Genomic DNA, 23,658 nt, shown 5'->3' with positions numbered 1-23,658 from the left:
TAAATCACTGTGGAATGGAACCATTATAAATATGTAATATATAAATAGGTGAATGTGGGAGTGCGAGTGTATGTGTGCGTATTTTATCGTGCGATCGTGCCGTGCCACGTATTAAGTGGCGTACTGATCGCAATCGCACGGTAAAACAATATTAACCAAAATACTTTCGTTCATCCAATTATACAACTTCGACAGTAAATGTTAGCTATTTTGCTCTGACAGCTGATTGGTGAGCCTGGAGGCAGCCTTGTGTGTCAAGCTGGAAAATCTGGAATCCTAAGGAGGTTTGGAATCACTTAGGCAAAACAGTTGGCTAAAAGCACGAACTTGATTGATTTTAAATGAATGTACATTTAGGGTTATTGCACTTTCAGTAAGAATTACTTGGGGATTCACCACACAATAAGGGTACTTAACAACGCTACCTTAATTGGGCTATAGTCATCATATCTCTTGGCGTTTTGATCTGGCGGCAGAGCCTTATAAGATCCAATTCACCAGCATAATCCCAGCCCAGCAGGAGCCATACGACCTAGTCAGTACTGCCCCAAAGAGAAGACTCTTGTTGGTGCACCAATTCCTTCTTTTATACCTGGCCTGGCTCCCACAGTGGTGTAGCTTCAGGAAGACAGGCTGTTTTCATCTGCTTGCTACTCAGATCAGCTATGCAGATCAGGAGTGTCTCCCTCTAACTGCTGATTGAATGGCTTCACTTTATAAGCTCTCTTCTGTCCTGCACACCAGTGATAGCGTTACACACTAGCATCTTGGTCCCTGTATCTGGATCCTGCGTGCTTCAGACTTTTCATCAAACAGTCCCTGGCTCTGCATTCAGCAGTCACCTAGTTCCCGATACCTGTGCTACCTATTGTCTCTTGTTTCCTGAAACCTGGATTTCCAATTTATTGTCTGCTGATTTCTGATATCTAACTTTGCATCTGCTTGTTATTCATATAGCTCTACACAGTATCCTCAGGCACAAACTGCAATAATAATCATTGCTCAATCTGCTGGGCATTCACAGTAAAGACTGTTATAAACTAGCATTGCTGCAGAGGCAGCATAATATACCTGGATTCCATAAAGACTGTGTATATTTCTGCATCACTACAAAGACTCCTAAATACCTGCAAATACCTGCATTACCACAAAGGTTGTGTTATATTCATTCATTGCATACCTCAGAACATGGAATCAGGACAAAGTAAGCTACACAAGCCGAGAACAGAAATTCCCACAGCCCCCCTATCCCCCCCCCCTCCGTCCAAAAAAACCCCTCTTTGTGGCGAATATTCACCCAGTTTTGTAAGCTACACCCCCTTTTACAGCCCTTGAATCAGACAGTTTGGTACATATGCATTGTATTTTGGCTGTAACTCATTTCTGCACTAACTCAGAATCTGTGTTTTCACCTGGTTTCCCTGCAATATTCAGTGTACTTGTATTCGGACCATCATTCTATGCACTGAACTGCAATAAACTCCATTATGTTTTTACTACAACATCATGTTGTATTCCTGTGAATTCCTAACACAGACTTTAGATACCCTGCGGAAAATGGCCTACCATTAGGCAACCTTTGACAGCTGACTAGGGTGCCAGGATCTGCCACAGAGGCGCCCTCACCACCACGAAGCAGAGGTCAACACAAGGGACGACTAAAGAGTTGGCGGAAGGCTGTCAGCTCTGCAGCTACCCTACAGAGGAGCAGGGACAGTCCTTTCTGCTGCTCTGTCTCAGTGTCATGTGACTTCTGTAGTCACATGTTACACAGTGAAGGTGAGGTGCTGCAAACATTCCTATGTAACAGTATTAGAGGACAATTAGGTAAGAAGAAGGGGTAATGTGGGGGACACTGGTTAAAAGAGGGGCATGTGTGAGAAAAGCTGGTGGGCAAATAGTGGTTTGGGAGAGAAAACTGGTGAGAATTGGGATATGTGAGGCAAAAGATCGTAGGCAGGGTGGCATCTTTAAGAAAGCTAGAAGGCAGAGTGGTATGAAAGGGCAAAGCTGATGGGCAGCGGGGGGCATGTTTGAGAAAAACTGGGAGGCTTACATGTTTGGAAATGTATTTACAACACTTGTGTGTTATAATTATATTATGATCATTTCCAGTTAGGTAAGAATAATGTCAGGAATCTGTATACAGTTGATTGATAATGTCTAGGATAGGTGTGGTGAGATGCACATACATATAATGGATCAATTTCATGTGCAAAATGGTCATATGTAGCCAAGGACACATTCAGAAATATGGTTCTGTGAATCGTGCAGATAAGAGTTTGCTCCTAATCAGGTCAGGACATTTAGGAAGCAGAGATAAAACAAAAGTCCATTTAAAACCGAGGTTAGGGTATTCACTAAGCAGTGAAGGTCAGAGCCATGAACATTGAGTATCTGGGGATTTCTGGGTGCAAGTAAAGGTCAAATTGGAGAACGAGCAGAAACAGATTGAAACCAAGGGCATGTACCTAATGCTGTGTTTGAATTACTTGAAAGTCAGAAGAGAAACAGATATTATATTACAATAAAGTTATCAGTGTATGAAGGTAAAATCCTGTAATAAACTTACTTTTATTGAATTCAGTTTCACCAGCACAGTTTATTTTTATTTTTGTGCTATCTGTCATGTCCTTAGACTTAAGATCAGGTTAAGGTCAATATAATAGTTAAATACATTTAATTCTAATTGCTCACAAATTCTCTCTTATCTTCTGTTGCCTACCCTATACACCTATAACCAACCCAAAAGACAAGCTTCTATAATGTTTTCAATTTCAACAACCATAAACAGGCAACAGAAACCCTCCATATACATGTATTTATATGGTGCATTTGACTAGGGTCAGAGCACCTTTTTATATTAACTCTTCAATTCCTTTGTGGTTTTGAAGCAGATGGGTATAAGAACAGCCAATCAGATTCTTTCAGATGATGCTACATATAATATTGTGGGTGAATAAGAAACTTTTCCCAACTCTACCATGTCAGAACTATAAGACACCATCTTTCAGAGTGAAGCAATGTGCAGTGTTCTAAAACTAGACGTACCAAGCGCAAACCAAGTGTTTTGTTTAATATGTTTGTTCTGTTTTGTCCTGGAATTAAATATTAACAACTGACAAGTTTGACAGTCTGTGTGTTTGGTTTCTATGCTTGGCAGGACAGTATTTATGGCAAGTTTATTGTGGAATTATTCTTTCAGACAATGCCATCTTTTATTATGTGAGTGTAGTGGTATAAATGTAACACTCATTTCCTGATAAACCCTAAGGGAAAAGTATGTGTGTGTATAATGTGATGTACCTCTTACCTTCCGGATCTCTTCAGTGCCTCCACCCAATTCTTCACTCGTGGCAATCAAGTAATGTCCAGCATAACAAACACTAGGGAGAGATTTGGGAGACCCCCTGCCTGTACTTCAAAAGAACAGAGGACAAAGAAGAGGACAGAGAACTCAAACTGGCCCAGAAACCACTTTGGCATGTTTATTATAAATACGGGTTGAAATTAAAATGACTGACTGCTTTTATAATTCCTTTTTTTTTTTTTAATAAATAAAAATATACTCTATGGCAAAATAATAATGGGTCTATTTATCATTGTGTTGCCCATTTCTGGAGAAAACTATTATTTCTATCGCTGCTCATCACAGCAGTGAAAAATACGTTCTCCAGTATTCAACAAGGATCTCTGGCAGGGACATTGGCAGTGAAAACTGCCTGTCTTAGCAAAGTATTTCTTTGCATACCTGCATAAGGCTTAAGTGTGACATCCAGCAGACCGAGCATTTCTTCAGTGTGAGAGGCAGAGGACATGCACAAGTTATCGGCAATAGCTATTTTATGCAAAAAGGGAAAAGGTCGGGGGAAATATTTATCCCCTGCTTTTTTTTCAATTTAAATCAGTTTTTCTTATTTTAGCACTGTGATTGGATCACTTATAAATAACTTCTTGTAATAATATATTTAAATTATTAGCACAGTGTGCCAATTTATATTGTTGCAAATGTACTGATTTTTGATACTGTGTATTGGAAATGTACTTATTCTATTATATTGTGCGGCACTTTGTATAGGAAATGCCTTTATTTCTGAGGTATTGATTTGTAACTTCTGAGACAGGATGTCATGATTGGATTAGTATAACTTTTCTAAAGAAAGTCCCTCATGTTAATTAGACCTTTTCATCTGAGTGGCCAAGAAGTCTATTCAGCGTGTATACACAGCAGGGGGGGGGGGGGGGGCGCTGCCTCTCTATCTGTCTGGTTTGTATCCTGCATCTCAGATCCTGTCCGAATAATGCACACAAAAGGGTTTGGGATAGAGCAGATTAGTGTAAATTTTGCTAACTTTGCAAATCCATGTTTTGGGGAAACATGTTGCATCCTGATACTAAACATAACTCAGACTTCTTGGGGCCATCAATGTAGAAGCCTTAGTAAAAAACATTGTACAGCCGGCGCCTCCTTGCATTTCCCCCTTAATAGCAGGAATAATAGCGTCGCGCCGCGCTTGAAAGTAACGTACATCTGTGTGCCGGAATGTTGATGGGTCGCAATTGTTGGAGGTCAGTTTTTCAAACAGTTGGGAATAGCAGTATGTCGTCAATGACAGCTTTGCAATGACCATGTCAGGGTTTTGTTCATCGCACTTTAGTACCCCACCCCTCCTACTGTTGCTAAGATTATTGCTAAAATCCAGTTTAACTTTAACATGGAAACTATGGGAGTTCCTTATTCCACCTCTATGTCGTCCATTATCTTTAAGTATATTCAATGGCACAAATTTGTTACCAACAGAGAGGGCTCTTCATTAATTTGAACCGGAAATGTCTCCGACCCCTTACCCTTTAGTTTGAATGAATCTCCACCAACTTATCCCCTCCCCCATACCCTATTTTTTTTCTGTAACCCTATTGTTTAAAATGTTCTTCCAATAAAAATGATTGATGAAACAAAAGATGCATATGCTCTTTTGTGACATCATGCACATTCTTTTGGACAATTGCACCCTAGGGGCCTGAGTCATTAGGGAAGGTAAGGCAAAAAAAGGAGTAAATGTTCTCTGGGACAAACCATGCTAATCAATGCAAGGGGTGCAAATTAGTTTATTATTTTGCACATTAGTTAAATACTGGCTGTTTTTTCATTTAGCACAAAAATACGTAATAGCTTTATTTGTACACTGAAATTTAAAGTATGATCTAGGACATGCCCTACCCCAACTATAAATCTGTCCCCACATTTTACATTTACCTCCCCCTCCAATGCAACATGGTTTTGCCCAGATACAAAGTTACTCCTTTTTTTATGCTTTACTCTCCTTAATGACTCAGGCCCTAGGTTTTTAATTATTTAATTTTTGTTAAACAAATAAATGGCAAAGATACAGGGAGATTATTTCCAGTGCATGGAATAAGGACACAGAATGCTACTTGAGAAGAACTGCATAACAACATTCTGCTCAAACGTACAGGCAAACTTAAGAACAATAATATTGCACCACAAGGTGGGACCAAATATAAGGTTCACATTTGTATCAGAGGTCTAAGTAAGGGTGATTGTGTTACATAATTAACATAAATGTGTTAAATACATTTTACTTGAACTGTAACTAGAGAATATGTATGTAAAAATAATGTGAAACATTAAATTGGTTGTGTACTCAATAGTCAATCTGTCCTCATTGCATGTCCTTGTTAAGTATCTAGAGGTGCGGTGAGGTATGAACCTGTTGATAGTAGATGAATTACATGGTAACATCATTTAAGGGGGAAATAAGAAGGTTTGGGGTAGAAAATGTGGAAGAGTCACCAGTTAGGGGAGATATGTTAGATGAATTACACCTCGACTTAAGGGGAAACTTGTGGATTTGATGACTGGGATTGTGACAAGTGAAGGTGCACAAGCTTTTACTTCATCATCATCATCATCATCATCAGCTATTTATATAGAGCCACTAATTCCTCAGCACTGTACAAAGAACTCACATCAGTCCCTGCTCCATTGGAGCTCACAGACTAAAGTCCCCAACACACACACAGACACAGACTGAGAGAGACTAAGGTCAATTTTTAACAGCCGATTAACCTACTAGTGTGTTTTGAAGAAGGGAAATGATCTTGTGGCGCTTGATAAGGCTGTGTTAAAAGACACTAAGTGCAAGAGTTCTGCATTCCTCAGAAAAAAGTGTAAAGACCAGAAAGGAAAAATACACTAGCGAACAATTAACCCAAATAAATATACATAATATATCAATAATTTATATAATACGGATCTAATTCACCATTTATTAATCAAATAATAAAACATTAAAGATAGCACATATAATAATACCATTCAAATATAATATATTAAACCACTCAACAGGTGTGCATATAAACACCCAAATGCAATTGGCTTCTAAGAAAAAGAATTGAAAACATATATCATGAATATGCTCATATAGCCCTCTCAATGTGTCCATTTATAGGAGCTGTAGTTTGTTTTTGTATAAAACAGTAAATGTTAAACCACGGAGAATAATCATCATCATCATCATCAGTTATTTATATAGCACCACTAATTCCGCAGAGCTGTAGAGAGAACTCATTCACATCAGTCCCTGCCCCATTGAGCTTATAGTCTAAATCCCCTAATATACACACACACAGACCAAAAGAGACTAAGGTCAATTTTGATAGCAGCCAATTAACCTACCAGTATGTTTTTGGAGTGTGGGAGGAAACAAGAGCACCCGGAGGAAACCCACGCAAACACAGGTAGAACATACAAGCTCCACACAAAGAGTCACACTAGGTATCCTGGATAGATAATCTGATAGATCACAAGTGTAGGTGCTTAGTCCATAATAAACGGGTACTTTATAGATGCATGCAATTTTATCAATTCCTCAATGAACCCAGCTTAGTGAGGAAGGGAAACTGTAGCCTTACCAGGTAATTATAACCAGCATCTAGGGTGCGTCCACATGAAGCAGTGCAAGCCGCATGAGCTGCCACACCAGGTTCCATAGAGGTGAGTTGTGCAGCAGTGAATATGCTCCCTCTAACACTGTGCCTGATGAAAAGAAAGTTCCAGGAGATATTAGTGTAGCTTATCCTTGAACAATGTCCTCCTATGTGCACACATTTACAACCAGGGCAAATATGAAATATAGATGTCGGTACTTGCTTCATTTTTGTGAGTGGTGTTAATAGATTCAACTAAAGATAAAATCTTTATACTGCATCTTGCTATACTGTAATGAAATGCGTCTGACTGACGCGTTTCATTACAGTATAGCAATTTCCTCAGAGACATATCATAGTGCGTTTTGGAGTGTGAGAGGAAACGGAACTCCCGGAGGAAACCCACACAAACATGAGGAGAACATACACACTCCACACAGGTAACGCCATGTTCGGGAATTGAAATCATCACCACAGTGCTGTGAGGCAGTAATGCTAACCACTTTCAATTTCCAATTGGAGGAGTTGGGAGAATGTTAAAAGAAAGAAAATATCATTTTTTCAAACCAAAATAATAATGGAAAAAGATAATGTATTGTCCTATATATTTTATATACAGTGCAGTCTGGCAGTGGAGTTACAATGGGAGCTAATGTTTGGGTGGGGTAATGAGAGAGTACAGTGGGAGATTGAAGGGGGAGGGGGTTATTGTAATGATTATAGTTCCAGGTTAGAAAAAGGTCATGCATTGAATCATGAAGTATGGTATGCATATTATTGTCTTTTATTATTGTTTTACTGTACAGGAATTAATGTGTTGCATTAGCTATGACTTTAACATCTAAGTTTTTTTTTCTTTGATGGGGCCCTTAAAAATGTTGTTATGGGGCTTACTCATTTCTAGTTACGACCCATATTTGAAAAACCACTATATCCATCTCCTTACACAACTGGGGAGGGGAGGATGGATATTAGTAAAGTTTTTCCCTGAATTCTTGCTTGCCTAGCAGTTACCCTATACACAGGATAGACTTTGCTTTGCAACTATTGTTAATTCAATTACAGTCTCAGAATTCTGCCACAGAACACACATTTCAACTGCAGCACAACATTAGGATTGATTTTTATTTCCATTGACTCTGCGGTTTATTTCATGCTTCATACCTTTACTTCCATTGTGGTCATATACTGAATAGTGGTTTTATGACTCTTGTAAAGAAGAATTATAGGCATTTTTACAATGTGCTTGTCTGAAATTAGATTTTATTCTGGGATCTTTTATTGATCACAATATTTTGTCATCCCTTGTGAAATGAAGCGTAAATTGAAGACAGTATGTTCACTCTGTGCCCTCAGTTTACCCCTATAGTCTATTGTGCTATAGATCAGTTGTATTGTCTACATGTCGCGTGCACTGCACATCTGTAATTCAAGAAGAAAAAGCGACAACACCACTAGTATTTGTTTGTCCCTTAAACTCTTATCTCCCCTTACTTAGTCAATATTCCAGCTCGTTATATCTTTTATATCCACATATACGACTATGTTATTTAATCTGTATAATATATGTAACATTGAAGTAATAATAATTTTTTGTACATCATTAAACAATTAAAAACATGAAACAAGGCAATAGCTTACAGCCAATAAGTTAAATTATACAGAACTGATACATTTTAGCAATTTGTGACACATTTGCAGTATTAGATATATAAGACAACATTAAATATAATATTGTCCATGAGCAACAGTGAAATAAATGCTGTTTTCTTACTACTTATTAGCGTCATTATTTATCTCTCTGCAGATAATGCCCAATTTGAGGATCTGTATCAGCATCCAAACATTGTTCTACAAGATTGTAACGTTCAACTTGTTTATCCAGGGGCTCCAAGTACCATACTTCCCAACTGTCCCAATTTAGTTGGGACAGTCCCAATTTGACAGCTGTCCCGCAGATTAGAACACTTGTCCCTATTCCAGGACAGTTGGGAGGGGTGCCCTGCTGGCAGGTGCCTCTTCAACATACCAGTGGCGTGTGGGCCATTGATAGGGGCACTTTTAGGGGGGGGGGGTTAGAAGGTTGGGTGTGGTCCAATGCTTCGTAAAGTGCTGGGCACACCCCTGAAAGATGTGACATGCCCCAAATTGATGTGGACACGTCCCATTGTAGCATAACCACAGCCTCTTCCTGTGCTTGCGCGTTGTCCCGATTAAAAAAATGGAAACATTTGGAGGTGTCATCATCATCATGATCATGATCATCATTTATTTAGGTCTACAAATACTGTAGTTCTTTAGTGACCTTATGCTTATATATCTAGTTTTCCAGCAAAATGACTATTTAACAGGTATGTGGCTCAGTGGTCAATTAGTTTTGTGCTATTTATTTTCTGTCGAAGTACAGTGACTCCCTAATGTCTTGTTTTGTTGAACCATTGACCCCAGTTTCATCCTACCAGCCAAACTGAGATACCTCTGGTTAATTTTCTAATTTAACCTTGTACATGTTCTCTATTATGCTGATTATACCCCCATAATACCTTTGTAATGTGGGGCACCCCCATGTCATATGGGTGAAATCCCCAGTTTCCAAATGACACTTCCTTCACTCTTGGCTTTAATAAATTTGTCTAAAGTAAAAAAACTACTCTATTTTAAACTGGATCAGACTTTGTAAACAATTTAACAAAACCATCCCAATGTTCTCTAGAATATGTTTTCATTGTTCACATTATCAATTTCATTCTGCCATTTTATTCTCGCCTGAAGGTTCTCATCTTTACACCAACTGTATAAAAGCTCTCTAGAGTTTGATAGTAAACCTCTCATGGAAGAGCTATTGCTTAGGATATAAGCCAATTCCAATGTGGCAAAAACTTTATTCTAACTAGTTGTTAACATTACAGCTTCTAGATGCTTCAAATAAATGAGAGACTATTGTATCCGGTGTGTAAAAGAGCATGCTGATAGCACTGAGGGGTAATACAGAGGCAAGTACGCTAATGACCATTTAATAACTAATCTCTTAACCACTTGCAATGGTAGTTTTCAGTTTATCGGAGAAATACTATTGCTTTCCTGCTCTAAATTAACTCTTTGTATCACTATGTCAGATACTGTAGTAGACGTCCTAGATATGGGGGGGAAAAGCTGCAACGCTTCTCTTATAACGGGTAGAAATAGCTGACATCATATACCTCAGAAATGTCTTAAAAAACATAATTTATTAAAACAGAAAATGCATGTAAAAAGTTGAACTGTAAGCAACCATTAGCCTTAAGCTTCAATATTATCAGATTAATTTAATGTCAGAGACTAAGGGGTAAATGTACTAAGTGCTGCTTTCTGCAAGTCGCCGGAAATCGGCGAGTTTGCAATAAAAATTAAATGCCTTTTAAAGCCATTGTCGCTTTACATTTTCACTGCAAAATCAACGATTTCTGACGACTTGCATAAATCGGCACTTAATACATTTACCCCTAAGAGTCAAAAAAAAATAAAAAATAATAAAAAATATATATATATATATATATATATATATATATATATATATATATGGTATAAACACACACATACAACCGGATACATATACAAAGCAAAACTAACATACTTTACAATGTCTTGGTTAACCCAAACAATCAAAATGTTTATTTTATTACCCTGTGTGCTGCAATTTTTGACTCAGTGGGACTTTTGGCAATCCTTGTTTTCAACAAGCTTTTTTAGATTTGGCCTGTATTCGGTTGGGGCCACCCAAAGCAGTTCCTTCACGTGTGTGTCAGTTAAAACAGATGGACACATGTATCAGTGTTAAAAAAATGACTCAAAAAGATAAATTGAGCCAAACAATGATCGTAATCTGAGCCCAGCACGTTTGACATTAGGGTATTTCTCCAATGGTACAGTTCTCCAGAACTCAATGGTTCCTTCCTAGAGTAAAAAATGAAGTCTGTTATCCATGGAAAAAGCTAAATCTTCTCAATCTGAGGTCGTTTCAGTTTTTGATCATGGAATATTTCCAGGAAGCCATCTTGAAATAACTTAATTAATGTTGCATAACATATTATACTACTTTAAAGACTGGCTGCTTGTTCACTTGCATTTAACAGTGATGGAAAAGTTGTTCGTTCCCCCTTTTGAAGTTGTGTCTTGAACAGCTTGAGTTTGTTAACAAATGTAAATACACTTTGCACCAGGTCAGGCAGCACCTTTAACTTCCTTTGGAGATCCAGGTTGAGTCTGTCCAGATGCCACAGCATATCCACCAGAAATTCCTGATCTAAAACCCAATATGGGTCTGAGTGTTCGGGGTATTCCTTTGGCTTTGCTTCCATGAAAAGCTTCCCTGTGTCTAAAAGTACAAAAAAAAACTAAATAGCACTTTACCTTTTGAAAGCCATCGTACAGTACAGTGAAGTGACCAGTCACTGGCAAGACCTTGGTTGAGTTCAACAATGAGATCCTTAAATTGTCGGTGGTTGAGAGCGTGTGTGTGAATATAATTGACTATTTTCAGGACTGGTTTCATTACGGGATCGAAATGCAGCTTTTTAAGCACCAGTTGCTCTTGATGGATAATGCAGTAAAACATCCAGAAGTCAGGGAACCTTTCATTAGCACTGCATAGCCCCACAAGTCCATTCACAATTCCGACCATAGATGAAGCCCCATCAGTTGCTATTGCTGAAAGCTTTGGTAAAGGCAGATTTGTTTTTGTAAAAACCTCCATCAGTGTTTCTTTCACATCAATGCCCTGGGTCCTGTCATTTATTGGCACAATATCTAGGAGTTCTTAGTTAATTACACAATCAATTGACACAGTCCTTACAAATATTGACACCTGAGGTTTGTTCTGTACATCCCAAGACTTGGCTAGTGCAATACTGAGGTACTCACATTTCTGTAGATCATCATCAGCATCATCTATTTATATAGCACCACTAATTCCGCAGAGCTGTACAGACAACTCATTCCCATCAGCCAATGCCCCATTGGAGCTTCCAATCTAAATCCCCTGAAATACACACACAGACCGAGAGAGACTAAGGGCAATTTAATAGCAGCCAATTAACCAACCAGTATGTTTTTGGAGTGTGGGAGGAAACCGGAGAACCCGGATGTAACCTACGCAAACACTGGGAGAACATACAAACTCCACACAGATAAGGCCATAGTCGAAATCAAACTCATGACCCCAGTGCTGTGAGGTAGAAGTGCTAGCCACTAAGCCACCATGCAATATAACTGTGACTTAATTGAAGTATTCATTTCAGATATTTTGGGCGTGATAGTTGAAGATCTGAAACCTTTTTTTTTCAGATTATCATTTACTGGGCACAAGATGGAAACTACATCTACGAGACACGTTTTGACAAAATCACCTTCATTGTAAGGTTTTTTAGCACGACAATGTTCCAAGTGACTTGATACGAGGCATGTGTGACTGTCTGGCAAATTTACGGAACTCTGTTTCTCGATTTGACTTTTCAGAGATTTTAGCTTGTGCGATCTGTGTTCAGTACCTTTTAGAAAATCCTGAACAATGTTACCATGGTTTGTGGTTTGATGACACTGGAGATTTAAAGACTTGAAATGTGCTAATAAAGTCTGGCATATCAGATAAAGGGGTTTGCCTTTGTGTTCAATGATTAAATATAAACTTTCCCATTTCGCTTAGAATGTTCTGTGTCCATCCTTGTATTTGTGCTTAGTTTTACATTTACATTTCATATTTAAAGAGGGTTAACAATACCATAAACTGCAAGTGAAAAAAAACAGTATGTCACTCTGCTATCACATCCACAGTTGCTGAAGAGAACCATTGAACTGAAGACTTCAGATCTCTTATATGTCATCAGACTTCATCCATATGCCCCTTATATTCCATCAGATCTCAGCACATGCCCCTTGTGTGCCACCAGATCACCCCACATGCCACATCAGACCATCCCACATGCTCCTTATATGCCACCAGTCTTCACCAGGTGCCAATCACACCACCCCACATAACCCCATCAGATCTCCCCACATGGCCATTAGCCTCCCCAGACTTTATTACATCTAACAATATGCCCCTTACTTACATTTCACACAGCCATTGGAGCACCCGAGGGAGAGGATGCTTCACTGTCTCCTCCACCTTCCCTGATTGGCGTGATCACACACTGTGTCCTCCCTGCATTGTGCAGAGAAGGTCACATAACTGGGGAGTGAACTGCCCCTGCTGTCACCTGAAGCATCAGAGCTGTGCTGACAGGGGACTGATCTGCCCCTTCCAGCATTAGAGCCGCATGTCAAAGTAAAAAGAGCCGCATACAGCTCTGGAGCCACGGGTTGGCCACCGCTGGTCTGTGCTGCAACTGTCAACAGTAATTAGCAGTTTAAATCACTGGTGTGTCAAGAGCAAGTGGAAAAAGAAAACGTGGATGTGTAGTAAGTATGGAATACAAATTGTTTCTCCGGCTGATGATAGCCAGGTGTTGGTAAATCTCACCAGTACAGAAACAAAGCACTTCTACACAACACTTCAGGATCCTAGTATGTGTAACAATCTGTCAGACAGTTCCTTTGTTTCCAGCCATCTCCTTCTAGATAAGGTAGTCAAGTTAGGATTTGACACATTTCAACACACACAGTACTTTCCACAGTGTGATTACATGAATTTGCATCATCGCGCAGCAGGAGAGGAGCCATAATGATGACACTCCCTACATCAGACTCAGTCCGGGAATAGCATCCATGTGCAGCAGTGGCAGGGACTGATGACATGATTTCCCTCCCACTTCACTAGGAAGTGATGTAGAATCCAGTAGAATGGCCTTCTAAAATGCGGGACTTCTAGCCATCAATGCATATAGTTTTTGTGTTCTGGTTATTTGATTTTTCTGCTAAAATAGGTTTTGGAACATTTTAAAGATAGACTTTATCCTACTCTTGCCAACCTTACCTGTTCACAGAGGATGTGTATACATAAAATGAGTTAATGGGTATCGGTTGCATCTACCCCTGCACTGAAACCAGGCTATGACTGACAGCCCCCAGATTTTGTGCACTATTTGAAAACCAATATCAGCAGCTCTTGGCTGTTAGATATACGGCATTCTGATTGGAACAATATGTATGTGCAACTGCAACCGCACTTCAGTACTTCAAGCTTTGATGATGTCATCACTGGAGTTCCCATGGAGAGGGAGACTGTTGCCGATACCCATTTTGCCCAAATGTGCTGGGGCACTGGTGTGTACCAGTGGTCCAAAGCTGTTCTGCTGTACACTATCTACAATTGCCTGATTCAAACAGACACCATGGTTTCCAAAAATATTCTCCTAGCACTCTTTGCTACAGAGCAAGTGCTTCCATGTAGGTAATGCACAATACTCCTCAGCTTACAGTGTTTAGTGAATGTGATAATAGTATTCTTTTTGCATTTTAAATACTACGTTGCAATAAATGTTAAATGCTAACATAGAGAATAAATATAGATGGTAAAAATTTCATCTAATATGCAGAAAAATAAGAATGTTATTGTCAATTTGGGACAAATCTTTCAAACCTGGGTCTGTCCCTTCAACTTAAAGACCAATGTCAACTATGCAGGAGGTGATGCTATTAGTGTCCACACTAAATAAGACTGACTGGAGCTGTGTTCCATATGTCACGGCTGGCTTCCTAGGACAAAACTTGCTAATCATTCCCTGAGCAGGACGTGTTACTTACTATGTTTTATTTTGTAGCATTTATCACAGGACACTGCCTTCTGCAGTAATTCTAAGAGAAATATAATACTAGGCTTATACTGGGTTGATTTATAAGAACAAAATTGATGGCCAATGTATAATACAGTAATATCTATATATATATGAATGAAGAAGTTTGTTTGGTTGTTGGCGTATATCTTTGACACCGATTGGGATGAAACCAATATGAGGTGGTCCAGTTGGATCCTGGCCAGGATTTAGGGGGCATAGGGTCCCGTTCAGACCTCCCGTTGGTGTACGCTGGGTAGAACTTTGACCTGGGTAGCCTGTTCTGGGCCTTCCACTGGATGGATTTGGATGGAAACTTCACATACTGGTAACATTGGATCCCAGAAGACATACTAGGGGGAATGTCGTCTTGATCGGACCTCCTGTTGGTTTACGCTGGCCTGAACTTTGACCCGGGGAGCCTGTTCTGGGCCTTTCACTGGATTGATTTATATGACATTTAATATAAAAACAAAAATGACACTGGGCAGCCACCTCATAGGTGTATTGGAAGAGTTAGTTATCTATAAAAGTAAGCCAGAGTTCCAGTAATTAAGAAGTTATCAATGTTTTGGAGTTGTGAACCAGCAAATAAACCTTGGTTTAGTCCGGCATAACTAAGTGACAGAGGCAGGCTCTGCTCTAAATTACTTCTAGGGTTGTAGTCTGCAGCATAAATCACTGTTATCAGAAGCCAGATTCATGAAACACTACCAACTGAGATGCAGAGCCAGGGATCAGGAGCCAGCGATCAGAAGCCAGAAGTCACCGTAATGCAGAGCCAGGGTTGAGGAGCTAGCGGTCACTGCAGAGCCAATGCGGAGCCAATAACTAACTGGAGCGTAAAGTACAAGACCTGGACATTATAGCTGACAATATGAAGCTGGACAGGTGAGGACCTACCTCAGAGAGACTACCAGTAGGATTAGGGAGCGGTCATACCTCCAACAGTAACTGATGAGCTGATCACTCCCAGATGTCATTAAAGCAACCAAGATGAACCAGAGCACAGTGGCAGCATGCACAAGAACATGGCATGCTTGGAAAGGATGAAAAAGCATCAGTTGAATATATTTATATGTCCTAGAAAGCTGTTTGTATTACTATGAAATGTGCTTTTGTAGCATCAGTGAGGTCATCATCAAAGGGAAACCCAAAAACAAGACAACTAGGAAAACAAATGAACTAACATTGCTACATACACATACTCAAACAAATTGCAAATAAGTTATTACTAGTTTTATCTCTGTACGCCAAACTCTACAGTAACATTAGTTTAGTGCTGCCACTCCAAAGCAAACTTTTAATCTTGAACCAAATATATATATATATATATGTAATATTTTCAATTTAATGACCAAATGTATTTTTCTGATTCTTGAAGAGTAGGACATTCACCCCATTTCCAGGACCCAGGTTAAACTGATATTACTGTTAAGAGAAGATGGCTTGTTTAATCTGTTTAGGTACCAGAACTAGAAGAAACATCCGGCTCAGGAGGAACAATTATGGGCAAAATTTCTGAGGCCATTGGCTAATAAGATACAGGACAGTTGACATTGCCAATATTTGAAAAAGAGAGTAAGTAGCTCCCCACATCCTTTGACAAAATAACCTGGGTGGAAAGATCTTTTAAAGCTGCACTGGAGCTATGTACAAGGAAAACACTAATTTTATGTCTATTTTTGGATAGCAGTAAGTGACTCAGTCTAGACCACTGCCGCTCCTCTGATATTTCTTCCTACAGCTATTCCTCCCAAGCTCTCTGAAATGAGCAGTTAACGGAATGTTGGATATTGTTTAGAATTCCATAAATCGTGGACCTACTTCCTTCAGAGTGCTGTTGGCATAATGGTTCGAATGCAGTTTTACACCATGCCCTCTTTCAGGAGTCATGCATATGATAACATATTGTATTTGCACATAAGCAAGACTTCCACAAGTAGGTACAGAATATTGGTTTACTTCCCTCCAGCAGCTAAAGGATCCAGCTGGAAGTTTCGACAAATAGGAAGAGTTCACAATGATTGGTGTAAGTAAAGAGAACCCAATAGACATTTTACTTTTAATAACATATGTGTCCCACAATTTCAAAGTATATGTAAGAGAAGGTAGAGAATAAAGGTTGAGTTGCCTTCAGGTGAAGCAAAGAGTAACCAGAGACATCTTCTTCAATGTCCATCCTTAACATCAAATTTGTTGCCGTATGAGATTCCACCACTTGGACAAAATGCCTGAAAGTAGGAGTGTAGAACAGAAACAGAAGATGTTTTAATGTGCCATCATACTAGTCACAATCCTGGACATTTTATTACTTCAGATACATTGAAGCATCCTTTTCTGCCAAATTTAGGATGTGAATGGTTAGTATATGAAATAAATACATAATCTTTAGCAGAAAGATAATTTTCCCCACCATTGCCTGACCCAGCCATGAAATGTAATAAGTGCTCCAAGTTTGTAGACTCTGTCTTAGTTTAGTAATGAGGGGAAAATATCTTCTGGAATATTAGTGGGTCAAAAGTGGGACGGAGAAATATTCCTAAACATATTACTCTGTGAGTATCCCATCCACAACTAAAGTTAAGTTTTAAGAGATCTACAAACTTTTTCAGGCCGTGTATTGAGATTTTGAGGCTTTAATAGAAAAATCTAACATGAGACTAAACTGCTGGAGTAGGAATTGGGAGTTAGGTAAGGAGATCAAAGGTCTAGTTAATGGTAGTATTTTAGTGTCAGCAAAAAGCATAGCTTATATGCAACCACAGGCTTCCGAAGAAATCATTAACAAGCAATGAAACGCGTCAGGCTCTACTGATTTAAGCCTTTTTAAATACTGTTTTATGTTTCTACCTTTGGATACCAGGCTGGATGCTGATTTTAAACGTGACTGATTTGCCCTTCAATGGAACATTGGAGGTGCTCTTCATTCTTATGTAGACACACTATATTTTTGCTCTTTGGAGCTTAGTACCTGCACTAAGAGAATTAATAGTTTTTGTAAAATGTGCTATTCATCTCACTAACATCATTTGGGTCTATAACGGTGTGTCCCTAATGTATAGCTTTCAAACAGGAGAGCTACATATAAAAGAATTGTGTAGATGTATATTCTCACTATCCGATATTTGGGACTATTCCTGTTCGTAGTTAGTGAGTTACCAGCGGCCATCTCAGAGACATTACAACTTCTATTACAGAATAATGTATTGAACATTTATGTATTTTGAACATATATATGTTAATTTTTTCCCCTCCATATTTAAATAACAGCCAAATTATATTATTAGATATTACATGAATGAAAATTGTATTTATTTGTATCTGGAATTTATGGAATTTTCTATGGTTTTTTATGTTTATTTAATAAACCAATACATTTATTTGTCTTGTTTATTTATTTGTTACAAGTGAGTTTTTCTAGATAATTTTAAGTACACATTGATGAATATGTATTTGCTTTTTAATAGATAACTGATTATAATTTAAATATTACTGATGAGTTTTCATATTTGTTCATTCGCTTAACATTTGAATTATATTAGTTCTCCTCACACCAACTAGCTATGCCAAACACATTAGTGTAGCTAATCTTGCTGGTTTATTGTTATTACTATTTAAGTTTGGCAAATACTCTTTTTCTTGCAGCTGCTGTTCTTTTATTGTAGAGCCAATCAGAAGAATAGATATTTGTGTTTCTAGCTTGTATTGCTTGTTTCACTGTGAATTCTACATTTGTCTTAGCTATGTCTGATGTGGAATACAAGAAGCTCTATAAAGAGGGGAAAAAGGGCAGGGGTGATGGTGTAGGGTTTAGATCCACGTGTTATAAAAAAAAAAAAAAAGAAAGGCCCAGAACTGCAATTCTGGATTATTACTGCATATGAAGTGAATAAACACAGTAACTTAGTGGTTAGAACTTCTGCCTCACAGCACTGGGATCAGGAGTTCGATTCCCCACAGTGGCCTTATCTGTGAGGAGTTTGTATGTTCTCCTTGTGTTTGCGTGGGTTTCCTCTGGGTGCTCCGGTTTCTTCCCACACTCCAAAATTGGTTTATATTAAATTGACCTTAGTCTCTCTCGGTCTATGTCTGTGTATGTTAGGGGATTTAGATTGTAAGCTACAAGGCGCAGGGACTGATGTGAGTAAATTCTAATGAAGGCATTAGGAAACATACACTGTTTATGGACCAAAATAAATATTCCCCAATGTCTCTTTGGCATTTAACGACGACCACATCATAGGATTGTCCTGTTTGTTCGTGTGACATTTATGAATTAGAGATGATAAAATAGGAGCTGAACAGTTTACAAATGTTTTGCCATAAAAATGTATTAGAGAAATCGGTCTGGAGTTATTACAGTTAAGCAATAAAATATTTATGGGACTCTATTCCCTTCAACCTGGTTAATATAGTCGTATTAGAATTCCAAATTGTTATGAATTAAGTTTTACAGTAACAAAAATAGTGAATGTCCTGGGAAAACCTGGCTGTGTTATTGCCCTACGCATGCAACTCATGGAGGTATATTTACTAATCTGTGAGTTTGAAAAAGTGGAGATGTTGCCTATAGCAACCAATCAGATTCTAGTTCTCATTTTATAGACTGCACTAAATAAATGCTAATTAGAATCTGATTGGTTCTTATAGGCAACATCTCAACATCTCCACTTTTTCAAACCCGCAGTTTAGTAAAAATACCCTATTGTGTTAAAAGGGGTTTTGAATCTTCGGAGGGTTCACTTGTAATGGTTCCCCAGTGTAGCACTTTGGTGGGGTCTCTTCCCTGGATCTCCACAGGTGTCTGATAGTAGCTGCAATTGTTTCAGCACAGGGAAAGAAGAGAGCTGTCAGCATAGGAATGGAGCTGTCCATTGTATTCAATTTTCTAAACGCAAACTTGAATGGAGAAACAACTGATTGTGCAACCTTGTCTCCCTCCTGTTCAGAAGGCACATTCACTATACACCCTCTGATCAGAATATATTTGCATTAGACTCCCAGTCAGTCTCTGCAGTGTTGGAACATATTTCACTCCCTATTCCAGATAAGAGCACTGCCTAGCAGCTGCTATTAAATAACCCCAACGAAGTACGGTAAGATTGAGCTTCATGCCAACTATCTGCTTCTGACCTGCAGTCCCTAATGCTAATTTTATATTAAAATCTAGCTTAAATGTATGATCTAGTGTTCTGCTAATACCATGGAGCATGCCAAAGTACAGTTGTTAATAAAAGTAAAAAGCACTGAAAAATCCCTTGGCACTCGAGGTTAATTTCCTCTAGAGAAAAATGTGTCACAGGAAATAAGTAAAGCAAAATATGCCGTTCCTGGCAACTAATCACATTATTTTGCAGACAGAAGTTTAACACAGTACAGCTTTTCATTTCTAAGTCTTTAGGTTCATCTGTGTTACAGAAAGCTTAGCCTGCCACCTTGTGGCAGCAAATGGGAAAAACAAGGAAATACACTTTGAAATAAACTAATTACAGTATTTATTTGCCTGTTGAAGAGACACATTTTGCAAATTTCACTCCCTTCTCGTAGTGATAATTATGGTTTGGCATTTTTTATATAAGAACACATACAGTTTTACACATAGCTCTGTATGTTTATAAGGGGCTCACTCTGATTTCAATCGTCCTACTGTCCCAATACCTTCCAACTATCCAGATATCTTCCAACTATTATTATTATTGCCATTTATTTATATAGCGCCACTGATTCCGCAGCGCTGTACAGAGAACTCACTCACTCACATCAGTCCCTGCCCCATTGGGGCTTACAGTCTAAATTCCCTAACACACACACACAGAGACACACACAGACTAGTAAACTATCCCGATTTTGGTGAGCCAGTCCCAATTTGAGGGGACTGTCCCACCATCCCATGGTTGGCACATTTGTACCAATGTTAGACAGTGAATTTAACCACGGAGCTACTGTTAAATATTAAACTAAATCTTCTGTTTACCTTTTTAATTCTCCAAAATGAACAAGTTTTTAAATAGTTTGTGCTACTTTAAAATAAAATTTAAAAAACAAAAAACCTCCACTAAAGGCGGACAGATCTCTGACAGAAATGCAATGCGACTATGATGTAATCTCTATATGCCTCTGCACTTACAGTGTGTGAACTTCAGTACATACTGTGTAACAATAAAAATAAATCATTTGAAAAGTGGGAGGGGTGCGTGTGGTTCCAACGGGTATCCTGCCAGATGGTCTCCAAAACAGGGAAGGGATTAGTACACCAAACAGTCAATTTTGGGGCGGTGTTGCTAGGGTTGGATCGAGTGCCAGATTACAGGTCTCACCTCTCCTGCGGGGTCAGCTATAAGGTTATATGGAGCCGACAGTGTCCATGACAATTCTGGCTGGTAGTTCACTTGGCGCGTGCCATTCGCCGGTCCGCAGGTGCAGGCCGGGCTGGGGGGCAGGGGGCCATCTACCCCCCAGGCCGGTCCCATAATGGGCTACCTTGGGCTAGGTCACTGGGCCAACTGCATTTTTTTCCATTATAATAAGCCGGCATCCAAAGTTTATTTTATTTTTTTTAATTATTACACAAGACACTAAAGTGCCCCCAGCCCTCTTATGGTTGATTGCATTTAAAGGTTTGACAAATAGATTAGATATGGCAGGGACCCAAGATTGTCAGTACTGTGTGAAATTGCAGCGTTACATAGGCCACCCAGTGGACGTGCAATGTATTACAGCTTGTCTGACAGATGACAGCTTGTATTACAGCTTGTCTGACAAGTGACAGCATGGAACAAGAACCTATTGATCTCTCATGAAACAGAGTGGTCCTTGTCAGAATGGCTAAAGGAGGACACTTCTGTATCTCTCTATTTTGTGCCTTGGGGTTAAGCCTCCACTGTAGCCAGGATAAAACACATTACCTTGATGGCCATGTTGTGTTGCCCTTATTAAAAGAACAACTGTTACACAATATAAAATATTTTATATTAAAGTTTGGGCCTTTGGAAAGTCTATTAAAGCCTGCAGTCCACCAAGGAGTAAATGTATCAAGCTGAGAGTTTTAGACAGGTTTGAAAAGTGGATATGTTGCCTCTAGTAACCAATCAGAATCTAGCCGGTTACTAGGTAACTTTTACCTACCTCTCACCGTAAACTTGGTATGTAAAAGAAGTATGCAAGATAATGAACAATAGTTACATCTAAAAAGGTTTAAATACTATAGGGGGAATTCAATTAACAGCACACTATTGCCGTTAGTACGGTAATTTTAATGCAGAATGTTGCTCACGGCGCACAGAGCCGCGTGCAAAAATCAGCATTGAAATGACCGTACTAACGGTAATAATGCGCGTGCAACGTTGTTTTCACGACCAACGCAGTCAGTTGAATTCACTGTCAATGAAGTCAATGTGTTTAATAAATGATTTGAGCTCTTTAACTAATACTTCACTATATATTCTAAATTATGTTGTATTTTGACCACTTTGCTATTTTGTTGTTTCCTTTGAAGGGACAAGCGATCCATATGTCAAGTTTAAGATTGGAGGAAAGGAAGTTTATCGTAGCAAGACAATACACAAGAACCTTAACCCTGTTTGGGAAGAAAAGACTTCTCTGCTCATTGACCATCTTAAAGAACCTTTATATGTTAAGGTGAGAACTTCATTTCACCCCTGTCTTATAGACAATAGACCATAAAATGATGCAGGGGTTATATGTATGATTGCAGTCACACATGCTTTATATCTTATTGGGTAGTGGTTACAGTGTGCTTGTCTAACAATATGGATCTAGTCAGTAGTCAAAGTGGTGGTATAGAAAATGTAAGTGAATGGAATTTACTAGTTTTACAAAGCAGTAGGAGAAGTGGCGGTTTGGCACACCACCGAATACCAGCCCACTTCCACCTCTAACTCTAGTAATAAATGAACGTAGTAATATGTACATGTGTACTTCAGAACCTACCTGTTTCTACTTTCTAATGCTTTCTGACTTTCTTGTTTTTACCCTACACACGATTGCGTACTTCTCAGTCTCAGTCATTATTTGGTGTATACTAGCTGGACACATATTATTATTAAGGAGAGAGGAATAATTCAATAGCACTGATTGTATAACAGTCACACTGAGGGCCCTATACATTATATGGACAAAAGTATTTGGCCACTTCTGTTAATTATTGAATTGAAGTGCTTCAATCAGACCCGTTGCTAGAGGTGTTTTATACACCTCTGGCAACCTAGCTATGCAGTTTCCATTTGCAAATGGGTCATTCTGGAGAGCTCAGTGACTTGAAACGTGGTACTGTGATAGGATGCCACCTTTGGAATAAGACGGTTCGTGAAGTTTCATCCCTGCTGGATATTCCACAGTCAACTGTACGTGATATTATTAGAAAGTGGAAGCGTTTAGGAGCAACAGCAATTCAGCCACGAAATGGAAGTCCACGTAAAATCACAGAACCAGGTCAACGACTGCTAAGGCGCATGGTGCGTAAAAGTTGCCAACGCTCTGCTGATTCCATAGCTGAAGAGTTCCGAACTTACACTGGCATTAATGTAAGCACAAAGACTGTGCAGCGGGACTTAATGGAATGGGTTTCCATGGCTGAGCAGCTGCATGCAAGCCTCATATCACCAAGACCAATGCCAAGCGTCGGATGGAGTGGTGTAAAGCACACCGACACTGGACGGTGGAGCAGTGGAAATGTGTTCTGTGGGGTGATGAATCATGCTCCTCTGTTTGGCAGCCAGATGGGAGAGTCTGGGTTTGGCGGATGCTAGGAGAATGTTACCAGCCTGCATTATGCCAACTGTGAAGTTTGGTGGAGGAGGGATAAATATGGGGCTGTTTTTCAGGGTTTGGGCTACGCCCCTTATCTCCAGTGAAGGGCAATTTCAATACTTCATCATACCAAGTCATTTGGGACAATACTATGCTTCCAACTTGGCAACTGTTTAGAAAAGGCCCT

The 23,658-nt window shown here is 39.1% G+C and overlaps 1 protein-coding gene across 5 annotated transcripts in view; it reads left to right on the top strand.

Annotated features, from left to right (window-relative positions):
* The window catches only part of MCTP1 (multiple C2 and transmembrane domain containing 1), a 663,759-nt gene that overhangs the window by 236,556 nt on the left and 403,545 nt on the right, over positions 1–23,658 (top strand). For all 5 annotated transcript variants that reach the window (XM_075181055.1, XM_075181045.1, XM_075181079.1 and 2 more), the window contains one exon: positions 22,198–22,340. In XM_075181055.1, coding sequence (XP_075037156.1) covers positions 22,198–22,340 — 143 coding nt within the window. The remainder of the gene's footprint in view (positions 1–22,197; positions 22,341–23,658) is intronic.

The sequence above is a fragment of the Mixophyes fleayi genome, chromosome 1, assembly GCF_038048845.1.
Source record: "Mixophyes fleayi isolate aMixFle1 chromosome 1, aMixFle1.hap1, whole genome shotgun sequence".
In the NCBI taxonomy this organism is placed as follows: Eukaryota; Metazoa; Chordata; class Amphibia; order Anura; family Limnodynastidae; genus Mixophyes; species Mixophyes fleayi.
The sequence above is the reverse complement of the archived record's forward strand: the minus strand, read 5'-3'. Positions and strand labels throughout refer to the sequence as shown.